This window comes from Corythoichthys intestinalis, chromosome 16 (genome assembly GCF_030265065.1).
Source record: "Corythoichthys intestinalis isolate RoL2023-P3 chromosome 16, ASM3026506v1, whole genome shotgun sequence".
Classification (NCBI taxonomy): Eukaryota; Metazoa; Chordata; class Actinopteri; order Syngnathiformes; family Syngnathidae; genus Corythoichthys; species Corythoichthys intestinalis.
Genome location: NC_080410.1, coordinates 13,976,154 through 13,989,784, shown reverse-complemented (window position 1 = coordinate 13,989,784; position 13,631 = coordinate 13,976,154). Strand labels below are relative to the sequence as shown.

Sequence of the window (13,631 nt, the reverse complement as noted above, 5' to 3'; positions counted from 1 at the left end):
AACAGTACAAAACATTTTATATATATCTTTGCCCTCTCAGTCACTCATCTCCATGACTTGTTTCTTTCAGTGTGTGCGTTTGCTCTTCTTCATGGGTGCAAATTGGATGTCTATCGTTTTCAATGGTGGTCAATGAGTTTTTGGCAAGGCCGTAGGTTTGCACAGGGACGTTAGGGACATAACACTACCAACTTTTCAGGATGCTAAAATTGTCCCCACCAGCTTTTAAGCAACCTTATTGGCATTATATAACGAGTTCAGTTATATAGGGAATTTAGATTGTCTTCCCGTGTGTTGTAAGGATGGAATTAACCCTACCATTATTAAGTGAATTATTTTCATTATTTTTATATTTGCAAATAAAAAACAGACATTTATTCTGGAAGTTTTCAAACTGTTTCTGTAATAATTTCAAAAACAAAGGTTTGAATCGAACAGTGTATCACCGGAACCAGTGCACATAAAAGTTATTATCAGTCGATACAGATTTATTTTGCATTGATCATTTAGCCTGTCAATTAATTAGGTTCATATTCATGAGAAATGTGGCCCCGTTCACCCAATCATTTTGGTCTTATTAATGTCCCGTCCCCAGCAAAAAGTGTACATGCAGGTTATGGTGTTATATCGTCCCTACCAATGTTGAGACCAAACCTACACCCTTGGTTTTTGGTCACATCTTTTTTAATTTTATGACACTTACGGGTCACTTCTTGTATATTTTGGATAAGTTCCTGTTGCTTTCAGGGCATTCCTGGGTAACTTCCTGTTTGTTGGTCACTTCTTGTAGATTTTGGGGCTTTTCCGGGTTACTTCCTGTCGATATCCGGCAAGGGCGTAGGTTCGCATAGGGACGGTAGGGACATAACACTACCAACATTTCAGGATGCTCAAATTGTCTCCACCAACTTTTAAGCAACCCTATTTGCATTATACATATAGGTCATTGAGGTTGTCTTCCCATATCTTGTAAGGATAGAATTGACCCTACCGTTATGAAGTTAATTATTTTCCTGACTTAGATTTACCTCTTTTCACCTGCCGAATGTGCTGGTCCATTTTTTTCCCTCAAACGTACGTGTGATTGGCTGATGACTTGCATTTATTTAAAATGTATTTATTCATTTTCTACATTATTTTATTTTAAAATAATTTTATTTGCAGCCTATACAGACATTTTTCAGATAATCATACTTTCATCATAATCGAGGTTAAAAGTTTTTTTTGTTGTTGAGTTTGGCTGTGCTTGTGGACAAAAGCAGTAGTGTTATGCCTGAAGGAAGGCTTTATTTTTATTTTTGTTATACCCTTACTAAGAAGTATTTTCAGTTCTATTTAATTTATTTCAACAAATGTTGAGTGGTCATAAGACAAATGTTTATTTTTGGCATTCCTGGAATAGAGGTAATAAACAAGTTTGTATTTATTGTGTATGTTGATATAATTGAAGTTAAGTTAAAATATTGCTATTTACATTTGCTAATGAAATCCAGACATTTATTCTGGAAATTTTCCAGATGTTTTTGAAAACAAAGGTTTGAATCGAATGGTGTATCACCTGAACCAATATATGAAAGTTAGCATAAGTCAATACAGATCCGAATTTGCATTGATCATTTAGCCTATCAATTAATTAGGTTCATATTCATCAGAAATCTACCCCTCACCCCCATTCACCCAGCAAAAAGTGTGCATACAGGTTATGCTGTCCCTACCAAGGTTGAGACCAAACCTAAGCCCTTGCATTGAGTAATAGTCTTTCACTGCAATTGACATCAATAGACGCTCAGTCCAATTTGACTGGAGGGCTGGCAATGGTAAAACGATTGCCCCAGTCAAGATGGATTGGACATCTCTCACTGACAGTGGCAGCCAATAAGTTAAATTTTGTCATGTGTCAGTTAGTGATAATAATGCACAAAGGATCTTTTAAAATATTTATTTGTAATATAGGAAAAGTTAGTTGAAATGTTAATATTTACTTTGTCCGCCCCAAAATGTTGTACTTTGACCCATTAACTCATTTGCTGCCATTGACGGCGCTAGACGTCCAATTCATTTGGACTAAGAGGGGTGAATGAAATTTGTTTATTCGCCCATCACAGTCAAAATGAATTGGACGTCTAGCGCCGCTATTGGCTCTAAAAAAATGAGCATTCACAGCAAGTCCTCCCAGTTTAAATGATTTGGATGTCTATCGTTGTCAATGGCAGAAAATGAGTTAAAATTCAGGTTAGGCTTAAGTGGGCGGATTAGAATTATTATAGTATTGGTTATACACAGTGATTTGATGGATCATAATTCTCATAAAAATTCTGTATGATTTGTTCAATTGTGTTAAGAATGTGTTTCGTAAACAAAAAGGCTTATAATATCTTAACATTAAAGGGTTTGAAAATGTGCAATTTTGGTAATTTTTTTTTAGCAGGAAACACATTCTACATACATGAACCCCAAATAAAATGACACGGTGAGCTGGAAATGTCAACTCCGCCTCGTTTTTGACGTTTGCTCGCATTGTAGGCATTTATTCTTCATGTAAAAGTTTTTTCATGTAGCTTCAAAAGTACATTCAGTAGTTACATGATCCACCAATAAAAACATAAAATATACCAATAATTTGATGATCAAAATCATTGAATGACTAGAAAAAAACTGCATACTAGATTATGAATCCAAAGTGAATCAAACTATGAACAAACTGTGAAATTTCTGTTAAACTTCAACATTTGAAACTGATTTTGAACCCACTTTTGTATTTTACTGGCTACTAAATTGTAACTTTGTTGCTTTTAGATTTTGGCTCGCTCTTTGACCTTGAGCACGACCTACCGGATGAGCTAATCAGCTCCTCAGATCTAGGGCTGACCAATGGTGGGGACATCAACCAACTCCATACCAGTCTTGGAGGGATTGGTATGGGAGGCCAGGATGCTGCAGCAAAACACAAACAGTTGTCTGAACTTCTACGGACTAGTGCACCATCACAGCAGGGTGGCCCTACTTCCAACAGTACGGGACCTGGGGCTTCCATGGGCATGTTAGGAGCTGTCAACATCTCCCCTGGCACACCTCAAGGAATGCCCCCCCAGGCCCAACAGCAGCAACCTGGTCTAATGCAGCAGGTTGGGATGGTTGGAGGGGTGGCATCGTTGAATCGGGCCACTGCCATGTTGGGTGCCCAGAGGGGCAGCAACGGACAGCAACAGCAAGGCTTGATGGCGGGTCATGTGATGAACGGCTCATCAAGAATGGGTTACCCTGGCAGTGCCGGCATGGGTAACAACAGTAATCTTTTAGCCGAAACACTACAGCAACAGCAGGGTGGTCAGCAAATGGGGTCCAGTGGCCAGCCAGGGATCCGACCACAGCAGCCAGGAGCACTGAACAAGGTAAACGCATTCGTGCTGTACTAGTACTGTAGATGACTCGTGATTGTCACTTAACTCAAATGCAATGTCTCACTGTTGAAAAGCAAATATTGATCTCACAAGATCATAATACATAGTTGAGTTTCTTTTTATTTCGATTGTTTGCAGTCCACTGCCTTTTTATGTCATATAAGGGATTGCTGCAAAAAAAAAAAAAAAACTTTGAAAAAGATCTGAATTTTAAATATTTAAAATACTGAAAATAATTTGGATTAGGGGACCACTATCCCGATTTTATAGATACTAATCATAATTATAATGAAGTGGGGATGCTGTTTAACACAGAATACAATGAATTTTACATCATTTTCAATAGATATTAAATTTAATACTGTACAAAAATATTTAATCTTCAAACGTTATTTGATTATTTTTTAATTTTTTTATTTATTTTTTATCCTATTCTCATACTCAATATGGTACCTGCATCTAGTCCCAAAAGTTGAAACGGGAGAAACAAAAGATTTGAAAAGTTGAGTAATAGTGGTAAACATTGCCCTTTCACTGCTTTTTTATGTTTGTTTTTTTAAAACAATTTTTAGGCATCAAACTCAGAATTGGAGCAACAAAACATCAACTATCATCACTTTGAGTATGAAATATCTTTACTTTGTAGTGTGTTCAATTGACTATTGGATGAAAAAGATTTGATAATCATTGCGTATTCAGTTTTATTTATTCAAACATTGTCTATAGTCATTGGAATGGTTTCCTTTTAAAACAATATTCTCACACTTATGATTTTCAAATAGAACTGCCATAGTTGCGAATGTCTGCTACAGCGGGGATGTGGTTTTGTTAAACACTCTGCTTTACCACTATTGGCTGGTTAACCTCCTTGCTTTTTAAATAACACACTATGGAACAGATAAAACAATTGTTTGCATCTTCACCAGAAAAGTTTGGGGTTTTTTTCCTCAGCAATTTCATTGTACCAAACAAGCCCCCCAGCAACCTCATGTTGGTTGATGATGTGTTGGTGGTCAAAATACTGAAAAAAATCTATTACCCAAATGCAGTAGTATTTGGATGCTTCTATTTAAAAATGAAAATTAATTTGTCATGATGTGCTGTATCTATAATGTATTGTGAGAATGCTTCGACAAGCTCAAAGCCCCCCCACATATGTTGTTGCCCCATTTTTTTGGTCACAATAATTTTGGCACCTACTGTATGTCTTCCCACATTTTACACCCGATTCACAGTGTTCCAACTTCAAAATGTGCCCAAAATTTTCACAACACAGGGTTGTTGTCCAAAAGTTCACAGCCTCACCCAAAAAAACCTTTGTTTTTTTAACAAAAAAGGCCCCATGCATTTCCAATGGAACATTTAGGATAACACATTGACATTGCTACTTCAATTCTCTTTGTCACTAAATAACACACACAACATTCACTCTTCTTGACTTTCAACTCGCACCTACACTAAAATCTCCATTGACGGGCCGCCAAAAACATCTCCATTGGCTTCCATTGACATTTGGCTTGTACCTAGCCACTTAAAATGTTCTTTGATTTAAACCAGGGGTGTCCAAACTTTTTGCAAAGGGGGCCAGATTTGGTACGGTAAAAATGTGGGGGGCCGACCTTGGCTGACGTCCTCTACGTAAAACTATATATTTAAGCAAATTTTAGCAAGCCATTCGGTGTGTCACATTTGCTTTATTTTATTTTATTTTTTTATTAATAATTTCCACAATCTCGCAACTACCCTTTGTGACGTTCTCTTTCGACTCTCGGGCTCTTGTAAAATACTGCTGCTGTAAAATTAAACTAGCTTAAAGTTGCTTGAATTTCTCGCTACGTATCTTCACAGTAATCTTGTCTTAAATGTCAGCGTGTCTTGTTTGGTAATATCGCCTCACATTGAACTCTTTAAAAACAGCGACTGTCCCTTTGCAAATGAGGCAGGCACAGTTGTTGCGTATTTCAGTAAAGAAGTAGTCCAGTTTCCACCTATCGTTGACGCGTCGGCCATCGCAGTCAGCTTTCTTTTTTGTGTTGATTTTCGCCATTTTAGAAAATTGGGAATAAAGGGTCACACGGGGTAATGTTGCTTAGAGTGCTGCTACCTTTTAGTGGGTAAATGAGGAGCAGCATTTAGTGTGTAAGCTACTTCATATGCTGGTAGCAGTACTGCTGACCAATTCATTAAGTCTGTGTGCGGGCCAGACATTATTGATTTTATGACAGAGGCTGGGGGCCGGATGAAATTTGACCAAGGGCCGCATTTGGCCCCCAGGCCGGACTTTGGACATGTCTGATTTAAACTGTCAAAACCTCACACTAATTTTCTAATCCATCATGGCAAAACAAGTCACCATTGTCATTAAAACATTAAAGAAACCATTTCTTTACCAATTGCATTTTGTAGTTCACGGAATTATGTTTTGGCTCAATACCATTCCCCTCTTTTCCATCTTTCCAATATCTTTGTGTTCTCCTACCATCCCACAGATGAATATGATTGCCAATGCGGGCCCCTATGGTGGTCCCTATGGTCAGTCTGCTGGCCCTGGGATGCCTGGAGCAGGGCTGAGCCCACAACTCCAGAATAAGGCTGGAATGCCCAACAATATGGCCAGCCAGTTTAACATGGACAAGAAGGTGCCAGCGAGTCAAGGCATTCCTGGAATGGTAAGACAAGACTTTTAAAATAGATTTTCTATCTACTGTAGTATCTTGATCCAGAGGTCAGCACTATGGCCTAACAGTAATAACAGGGTTTACGCTGGTCATTAAAAAGCATTAAAAGTCATCATGTGGATTTTGGCAAAATTCAGACCTAACAAAGCATTAAAAAGCATTAAACTAAATGTTCAAGGCATTCACAATTATGTAAACCTGATGGTTAAAAAAAAAGTTGAGTGATATTATCAGGTAGCCGATAATGACGACCACTAAAAGCATTTTAATATGAGATCGGATAATATTAACATCGGTTTTTCATTATCGGTTTTGGCCCAATATGCATGTTGCCTTCAAAGTGAATGTAGAAGCCTTCTGCCTTTGTTCGAGGGCTGGTCACACTTTAACACAGCAGCTTTGCTTATTGACCATTAGATGTCTGTAAACTAAGATGCTTGGAATTTCTTATATGAGCAGACCATTAGCATTCATAGTGCAAACATTAAATGGACAGCAAATGATTGAAAAGATAATGAATTGTAAACTCGTTAGGTACCTCATTCACTGTGTGCCTTTGTTGTTACTTTGAGCCAGAAGCACTTTGTGAACCGTATGTGATACAACAGTGCCTTCTTGGCTCTTGTGCTTGATCCAAAAAACTGATGTTTGCACTATTTTGATTTCAACAATATACTGGTGCAATATAGGCAGTTTTCCCATAACTTCAGTTGAAGTTTTTCTCTTTATTTTTCACAGATGTTAATTGGAAAAACCTTGAAGTTGTTACATTTATCATTATTAAAGTATCCAGTGGGGCATCAAGATACAATTAGCCATAATATGTTAAATCCGCTACCGCAAATATTGGCATCTGATTTTTGGACAATTTCGGGATATCGGATTTTGGTTTAAAAAATTATCGGACAACTCAACTTATTTGTGTGTGTGAAACTATCTGCAGTTGGGCGTGGGCATTAAATTAGTTAACGTTGCATTAAATGTGTTTTGCTGATACCTGTAGGAACCCTGAATAAGGTCCTGAGTTGGATTCTTGTCAAATACTCCTTTTCCCAGCCTGAAGTTACAAGGCACGCATGTTTGACAGAGTACGCACTTGATAAATTATCAAAATTGTGAATGCCACTGTTTGTCTGCTCATGTTTGTCAACCCTGAGTTTAACTGTTGATCATTTTAGTGTTACAACTCTCGCTCAAATTCAACTAGGATAGATGCAAACTCAAAAATTACTCAGAATATTTGATTAGAGCTGAAAAGTATCATGAGAAAGATGATGTGCGGGTAGGAAACGGGGTAAATTTAATTACATTGTCAGGATCTGGTGATGGATTATATACAGGTCTTTAACTAAAGAGGATATGATTTGATTTAATCATTTGTAGTTAGGGTGTGTTTGTGTGTGTGTGGTGTGGGGGCGGGGGCTTAATCAGGGTGAAGAAATTACATGACAAAACGATCAATTTTTAAGTGTGGATAGGGAGTGTAAGTTCCAGCCTTTGTCTACTAAATGAGAAGGTAGAAATTAGGGATTCCCCAATCGCATATTTTTGCACTCAGTTGTAAGCCTGTCACAATATGCAATAAGTCAAATTATGGCACGGTAAATAAAAATGAGGGCGGTAATATTCCTGGCTGTAATTTTTCGCCTTGTGCATGCGTACATACACTTGTGTGCGCTTGTTCTGCGTGCAATTGGCACACGCGCATGTTGATTGCATACGAGACTCCAGAAGTTTTCACAGATGTTCATTGGCCATAGACGCACCGTAGAATTAAAGTTCAGATTTACAAAATAAGGAAACATTTGTGTACCGGTATGTATTCTAAAATTTGTTTTCGCGACAGGCCCACCCGGTTCCAAGTCACCTGATTTTTATCTGCTGATACAGAGTCCTGATCCGATACAAAAAAACAACTTTATTTATCCATCCATCCATGCATCCATCCATCCATCCATTGATATACAGTGGTACCTCGACATACAATCGCAACGACATCCAAACCTTTCGTTGTCCCAACATATGAAGATATGCTCGATTTATTGTAATAATTGTAACCTCAGCACGGAAGTTGCCAACGTCATCAGGTTTTTAATCATTTATTTCAGAACTTGCGCAACTCAACACAGCTACTGTCCGCCGTAGCTAACAACAACAACATGAAAAAAGTAAAAACTTACCACTCTACCGCAACTCTCTTGTTAGTCACATTATTTTTTTTTGCTATGTGTAATTGCTATTTGTAAATGTCCCGCAGTATTTAGTGTAGGTTTTCGGGTTGTGGATCGGATTAATGGAATTATAATGTATTCTTATGGGAAAATCCCGCTTGACAAACGACCATTTTGACTTACAAACCAAATTATATTTGAATGTAGAAGTACCACTGTATTTTGTTTCTTTTTAGCCCTTAAAAAATTAAAATGATTAAAAAATAAAAAATAAAAAAAAAAGAAAAACCCGATTCTTTTCACCCGATTCAGATCCCCTGAAATATGGCTCGATTGGCCCGATTTCCAATCACGTGATCGGATCTGGGACATTGCTAGTGGACATTTTGTTAATCCAATGTGAAATCTTTTGGATGATGATGACATCAGGCACTTGTCCGTTTCCCTTCTTAAAGGAGTCACTTATTTAAAAATCAATGTTCTATCTCTTGTCACAAGACACCTCAGCAGCAGCAGCCTCCAGGAATTGGCGGAGCAGCAGCAGTGGGAGCGGCTCAGGTTGGACTGGGTGCTGTAGGGGCAGGTCCCTGCACAGGGCCTCCTACAGCAGACCCGGAGAAGCGTAAGCTTATTCAGCAGCAGCTGGTTCTCTTGCTCCACGCACATAAGTGCCAGAGAAGAGAGCAGGCTAACGGGGAAGTAAGGCAGTGCAACCTGCCTCACTGTCGGACCATGAAGAACGTACTTAACCACATGACTCATTGCCAGGCTGGCAAATCTTGCCAGGGTGAGTTTGTTGCAAACCAAACAGAAGTTTTAAGTGTGTTAAATGTAACCAATGAGTCTCTATTTTACCTGACCGGTTGTTGTTATGTTTGAATACCTTCAAGGCTTGAAAATCATTTGCATATCACTTGAACAGATCATTTAGACTTTATCTCCACCCAATTCTGGTTTTGTTCCTGAATGATCACTCTGTCATTATTTTTTTCTTGCTTTTCATTAAACCCATTTTTGTTATGGTCTCTATTTTTTGTCTCAGTGGCGCATTGTGCCTCATCAAGACAGATCATCTCACATTGGAAGAATTGCACGCGACATGATTGTCCTGTATGCCTGCCTTTGAAAAATGCTGGAGACAAGAGGAACCAGCAATGTGAGTGTTCTTCTTGCTGTTCACATGAAGGGATGTGTGTGCATTTTTTTAAACACAAAACTTAGTGCTAAAACTATGACATTATGTCACCCAGAATTTTATAATTTAATTTTTTTGGTTGATCTAATTTCACCAACTATATCCTCCTTTTCATCTTCTCATTACTACAGCTCTTGTCAGCAGTGCAGGGCTTGGTTTGGTGAACTCTTTAGGTTCAGGAGTACCGGGTGGACAGTCTACTACTCCAAATCTGAACCCGCCAAATCAGATTGACCCAAGCTCAATTGAGAGGGCCTATGCTGCGCTTGGTCTTACTTACCAGGGCAACCAGATGCAGCCGCAGCCACCCCAGGCCAACATGCAAAACCAGGGGATGCAAGGGCAACCTGGAATGAGGAATCTGAATGTCATGGGTTAGTTTGTGTGTTCTTTATGGACATTTTTGATATGCAGTGGTACTTTGACTTATGAGTGCCCGAACGTACAAGTTTTTCAAGTTAGGAGTGTCGCTCGATTCATGTTTGTGCTTTTTGTCCTTTGATACCGTACCACACAAGTAAAGTGGACTAATGAAACAATTAAAGTACTGTAATGCCCACTTATGTGTATGAGAAGAGGTACAGTCAATTATACACTTTAAGTAGTTAATTGACAGGACAAATATATATTTTAAGTCTATACAGTATATTTCTATTTCTTTTTAAGTATTAAAGATAAATATGTAAGGAGCTGCTCTAACAGGTCACCAGTTTATGGTGTGTTTGCCTTGGCCACCAGGGGCATGTGTAATATGAACCATAAATACAAAAAATGAGCTCACATGAATAATCCAGCTTTAGTAAAGCGACTGCTTGCATCTCTAAGAGCTTGTAAGTCTGTTGATCATGGAACTAATTTAATCTATATTTCAAAGTACTACTGTTCTCGCCAGACCTGAACTCATTTTAATGGAATACTTATTTTTCCACCCAGGTGGAAACTCAATGGGAGTGAATGGTGGTGTGCAGCCCCCTAACCATCAGGCGTCCCTGCTACCAGACGCTATGTTGCAAAACAGTATGAATGCGCAAAGGTAGGACTGACATACAACAAAGTTATGTGTTTACTTTTTCTTGAATCTGACGGCTAATGCTAAAAATGCTATCTCTCTTCTATCCCCGTCTGGCCGTCACAACAGTTTGATGAATGATGGTGTGGGGAGCCTGGGATCCCTACCTACTGCAGCTCCTCCTTCTGCAGCCATGAGGAAGTCTTGGCATGAAGACATCACACAAGACCTGCGTAACCACCTTGTGCATAAACTGTAAGTTTGTTGAACATTAATATATACCATAGTTTACGCGCTATAGAACGTACCTGACTATAAGCAGCACAGCCCAAATTTTTCAAAATTAAAAATCCATACGCTGCACCAGACGATAAGCCACATGTGTCCATTTCTTAATATGGGATATTTTTATACAGATAGGTTACACAGTAACATTTGATTGCTCAAAAATATATTTATTAACCAAATTAACAGCAACACGCTAAGTGTATCATACACATACAGTGGCCTGTAGAGGGAGCCGCACATCACAAGCCCGACTCATGTTCTTTGAGGCAGACTGAAAATTAGAACACTTTTTTTAAGGAGAGATTTGTCTCAAAAATATTCTCACAAATATATCTGCGATTCACACATATGTGCGCTCATTACTGCCACCTATCAGGTGGGGGTGGAGATTTTTTGAGACACGTGAAAATTCTCGGCTTGTTGTGTGTGACAAAACCTTGGTCAAACATCGTGTGACGTTTGTTTAAAAAATAAAAGCGCGTGTTCGCTGTTCAAAAGCACAGCTCCAACAATTCACATGCAAAATCAAATACTTAAAAATGTCAAGTCATGATAATTGCACGATCATCATTAAAAAACGTGAAATTTGCGGAAGTATTTGTGGATTTGAAAAACGTGGATGTATTTGTTAATCTCAAAAGAACATGAAAATCACTAATGTATTTGTGAGAATCGCGGATGTTTTTGTGAATCTGAAAACCGTGTGAATCGTGAATACTGTTTGTGTAAAAATTTGACCGTTTCTTGTTATGTTTGTCTGGAAAAATTAATGCACGCGGCCGCTGCAAATGCAATTCAAATTTTTGCAAACAATAATTCTTTATAAGTTCACGCACAACATAAAAAAAAAAATAAAAAAAAACGTGAATATGTTATGATATGTTGTGGATAACAAAAACATGTGAAAACCACGGATATACAGTATTTGTGGATCTCGAAAATACATGTGAAAATCTTGGATATATTTGTGGATCTACAAAACGTGTGAATCACGGATGTATTTGTGAGAATATTTTTTGAGACAAATATCTCCCCATACTTTTTCAGTCACTACAATTCCAAAGAAGATAAAAAAAAATCAATTTTACCCTGATCTATATGCTTGCTGCAGACAAAAGTTCTCTTAAAAATCACCATGGTATGCTATTTAACTCGGCTAACGGCTATCAGTGCTAGCACAGCAGCTTTGTTGTAGCACACCATGGCTATCCATCCCCTTTAAATCTGTCAAAACACCCAGGACTAGCCTTAAACTGCCCTTCTGTAATGGAATCGCTCATCAGACGGAGCCTTTGTGGACAATAATGTCCTCTGACGTCTAATCAGTGCTAGCGTAGCATCTTATGGTTGTAACAAACAGTTAATATCCATCTTTTAAAAATAGTTCTTTTGTACCGGGACATGGAACCTTAGTCATCTATAAAATCCCCAGTTTTGGACGGTGCTGGCAAGCTTTGCAGAAAAGGTGTCCAACAATCCATGGTTCGAAATAAATGATTCGTCTGTAGTTTTACAAAAGATCGCCCTCTCACATAGAGTTTTTGGAGCGCTAACTCAAAAGTAAGGACGCATTTGTGTTTGAGAGTGTTGTCAAATGGAACACTTGCGTTAGTTGTTGGAGACTATGAATGCACCCCAAGTGGCATCATTTTGATGCATTGTGCCGTTTGTCCAGAAAATAAGTCACTTTGTTTTAAAAGATGCGCGGTTCAAATGGAGAGAAAAATGTAGCGACTTATAGTCTGAAAATTATGGTAATATATGATTTTTTTTTTTTTTAATTCCACGAGAATGTACGACATAGAACATTTTCAGTCCTTTTTCTTTTTATCTCATTGGCTGTCATTGACTACTGTAGACATTAGGAGTGGGAACCTCTTGGTACCTCACGATACGATAAAATTTGCGATACAAAGCTCACGATAACGATAATATGACGATATGGCGATACAACGATTATCGATACATTGGTCAGTAAATCATTCTAGGATATTCTACAAACAACTAATAAACAGAAAAACAAGCTACTGTGAATTGGAATGAGTTTATCACGAGTAGACGTCCAATCCATTTGAACGTCTATGGCCGTCAGTGGCAGCCAATGTCAGGCAATGAGGTAATTTTGGGGCATTTAAGGTCATTTACCTGTTGATTTTCAGTTATTTCCTGTTGATTTTGGGGTATTTTATGGGTCACTTCCTGTTGATTTTGAGTTACAGAACGGGAAGTGACCTGGGAATCACTCAAACTCAACAGGAAATGACCTAAAATGAACAGCAAGTGACCTGTAAATGCCCTGAAAATCGGACGGAATGAATGAACGCTCTTGTTTCGAATAAACGAACGTTCCGAGTCTAAATGGATTGGACGTCAAGCACCGTCAATGCAGCCTTAGAGTTAATTGAGACACTATTATGGTGGAAGATTTTGGTAGCAAATTGTTGGTTCATTTTTATTTTATTTTTTTTAAGACATTGACACCTTTTTAAAACGATATTTCGATTCTTGGCAGGAACATATCGATAACCTTTTGGGATACAAAGTATCACGATATATCACCATTTCGATATATTGTCACACCCCTAGTAGACATCCAATCCATTTAAACTGCTGCGAATGATCAAATGTTCTTTCTTAGCCAACCCTCCCAGCTCAAATGGTCTACAAGTAGTCTGTCATCTACCAGCGGTAAACTAATTCATATTCGCCGCAGTAGGGTGAAAAGATCTGTTATCTGTTTGTGAACAGGGTTCAGGCCATATTTCCCACTCCTGACCCAGCTGCTCTGAAGGACCGGCGGATGGAAAATCTTGTGGCATACGCTCGAAAAGTCGAGGGGGACATGTATGAGTCAGCCAATAGTAGGGTAAGCACTACAATATTTATTTT

The 13,631-nt window shown here is 38.4% G+C and overlaps 1 protein-coding gene across 13 annotated transcripts in view; it reads left to right on the top strand.

Annotated features, from left to right (window-relative positions):
* LOC130931667 (xaa-Pro aminopeptidase 3-like) overlaps positions 1–13,631 on the top strand; it is a 97,250-nt gene that overhangs the window by 33,712 nt on the left and 49,907 nt on the right. For 11 of the 13 annotated variants that reach the window (XM_057860615.1, XM_057860614.1, XM_057860613.1 and 8 more), the window contains exons 2-9: positions 2,797–3,392; positions 5,891–6,070; positions 8,749–9,037; positions 9,293–9,406; positions 9,577–9,819; positions 10,379–10,478; positions 10,584–10,709; positions 13,491–13,608. In XM_057860615.1, coding sequence (XP_057716598.1) covers positions 2,797–3,392; positions 5,891–6,070; positions 8,749–9,037; positions 9,293–9,406; positions 9,577–9,819; positions 10,379–10,478; positions 10,584–10,709; positions 13,491–13,608 — 1,766 coding nt within the window. Of the gene's footprint in view, positions 1–2,796; positions 3,393–5,890; positions 6,071–8,748; positions 9,038–9,292; positions 9,407–9,576; positions 9,820–10,378; positions 10,479–10,583; positions 10,710–13,490; positions 13,609–13,631 lie in introns of those variants that run through there. The other 2 variants (XM_057860624.1, XM_057860623.1) reach the window with 1 other exon arrangement.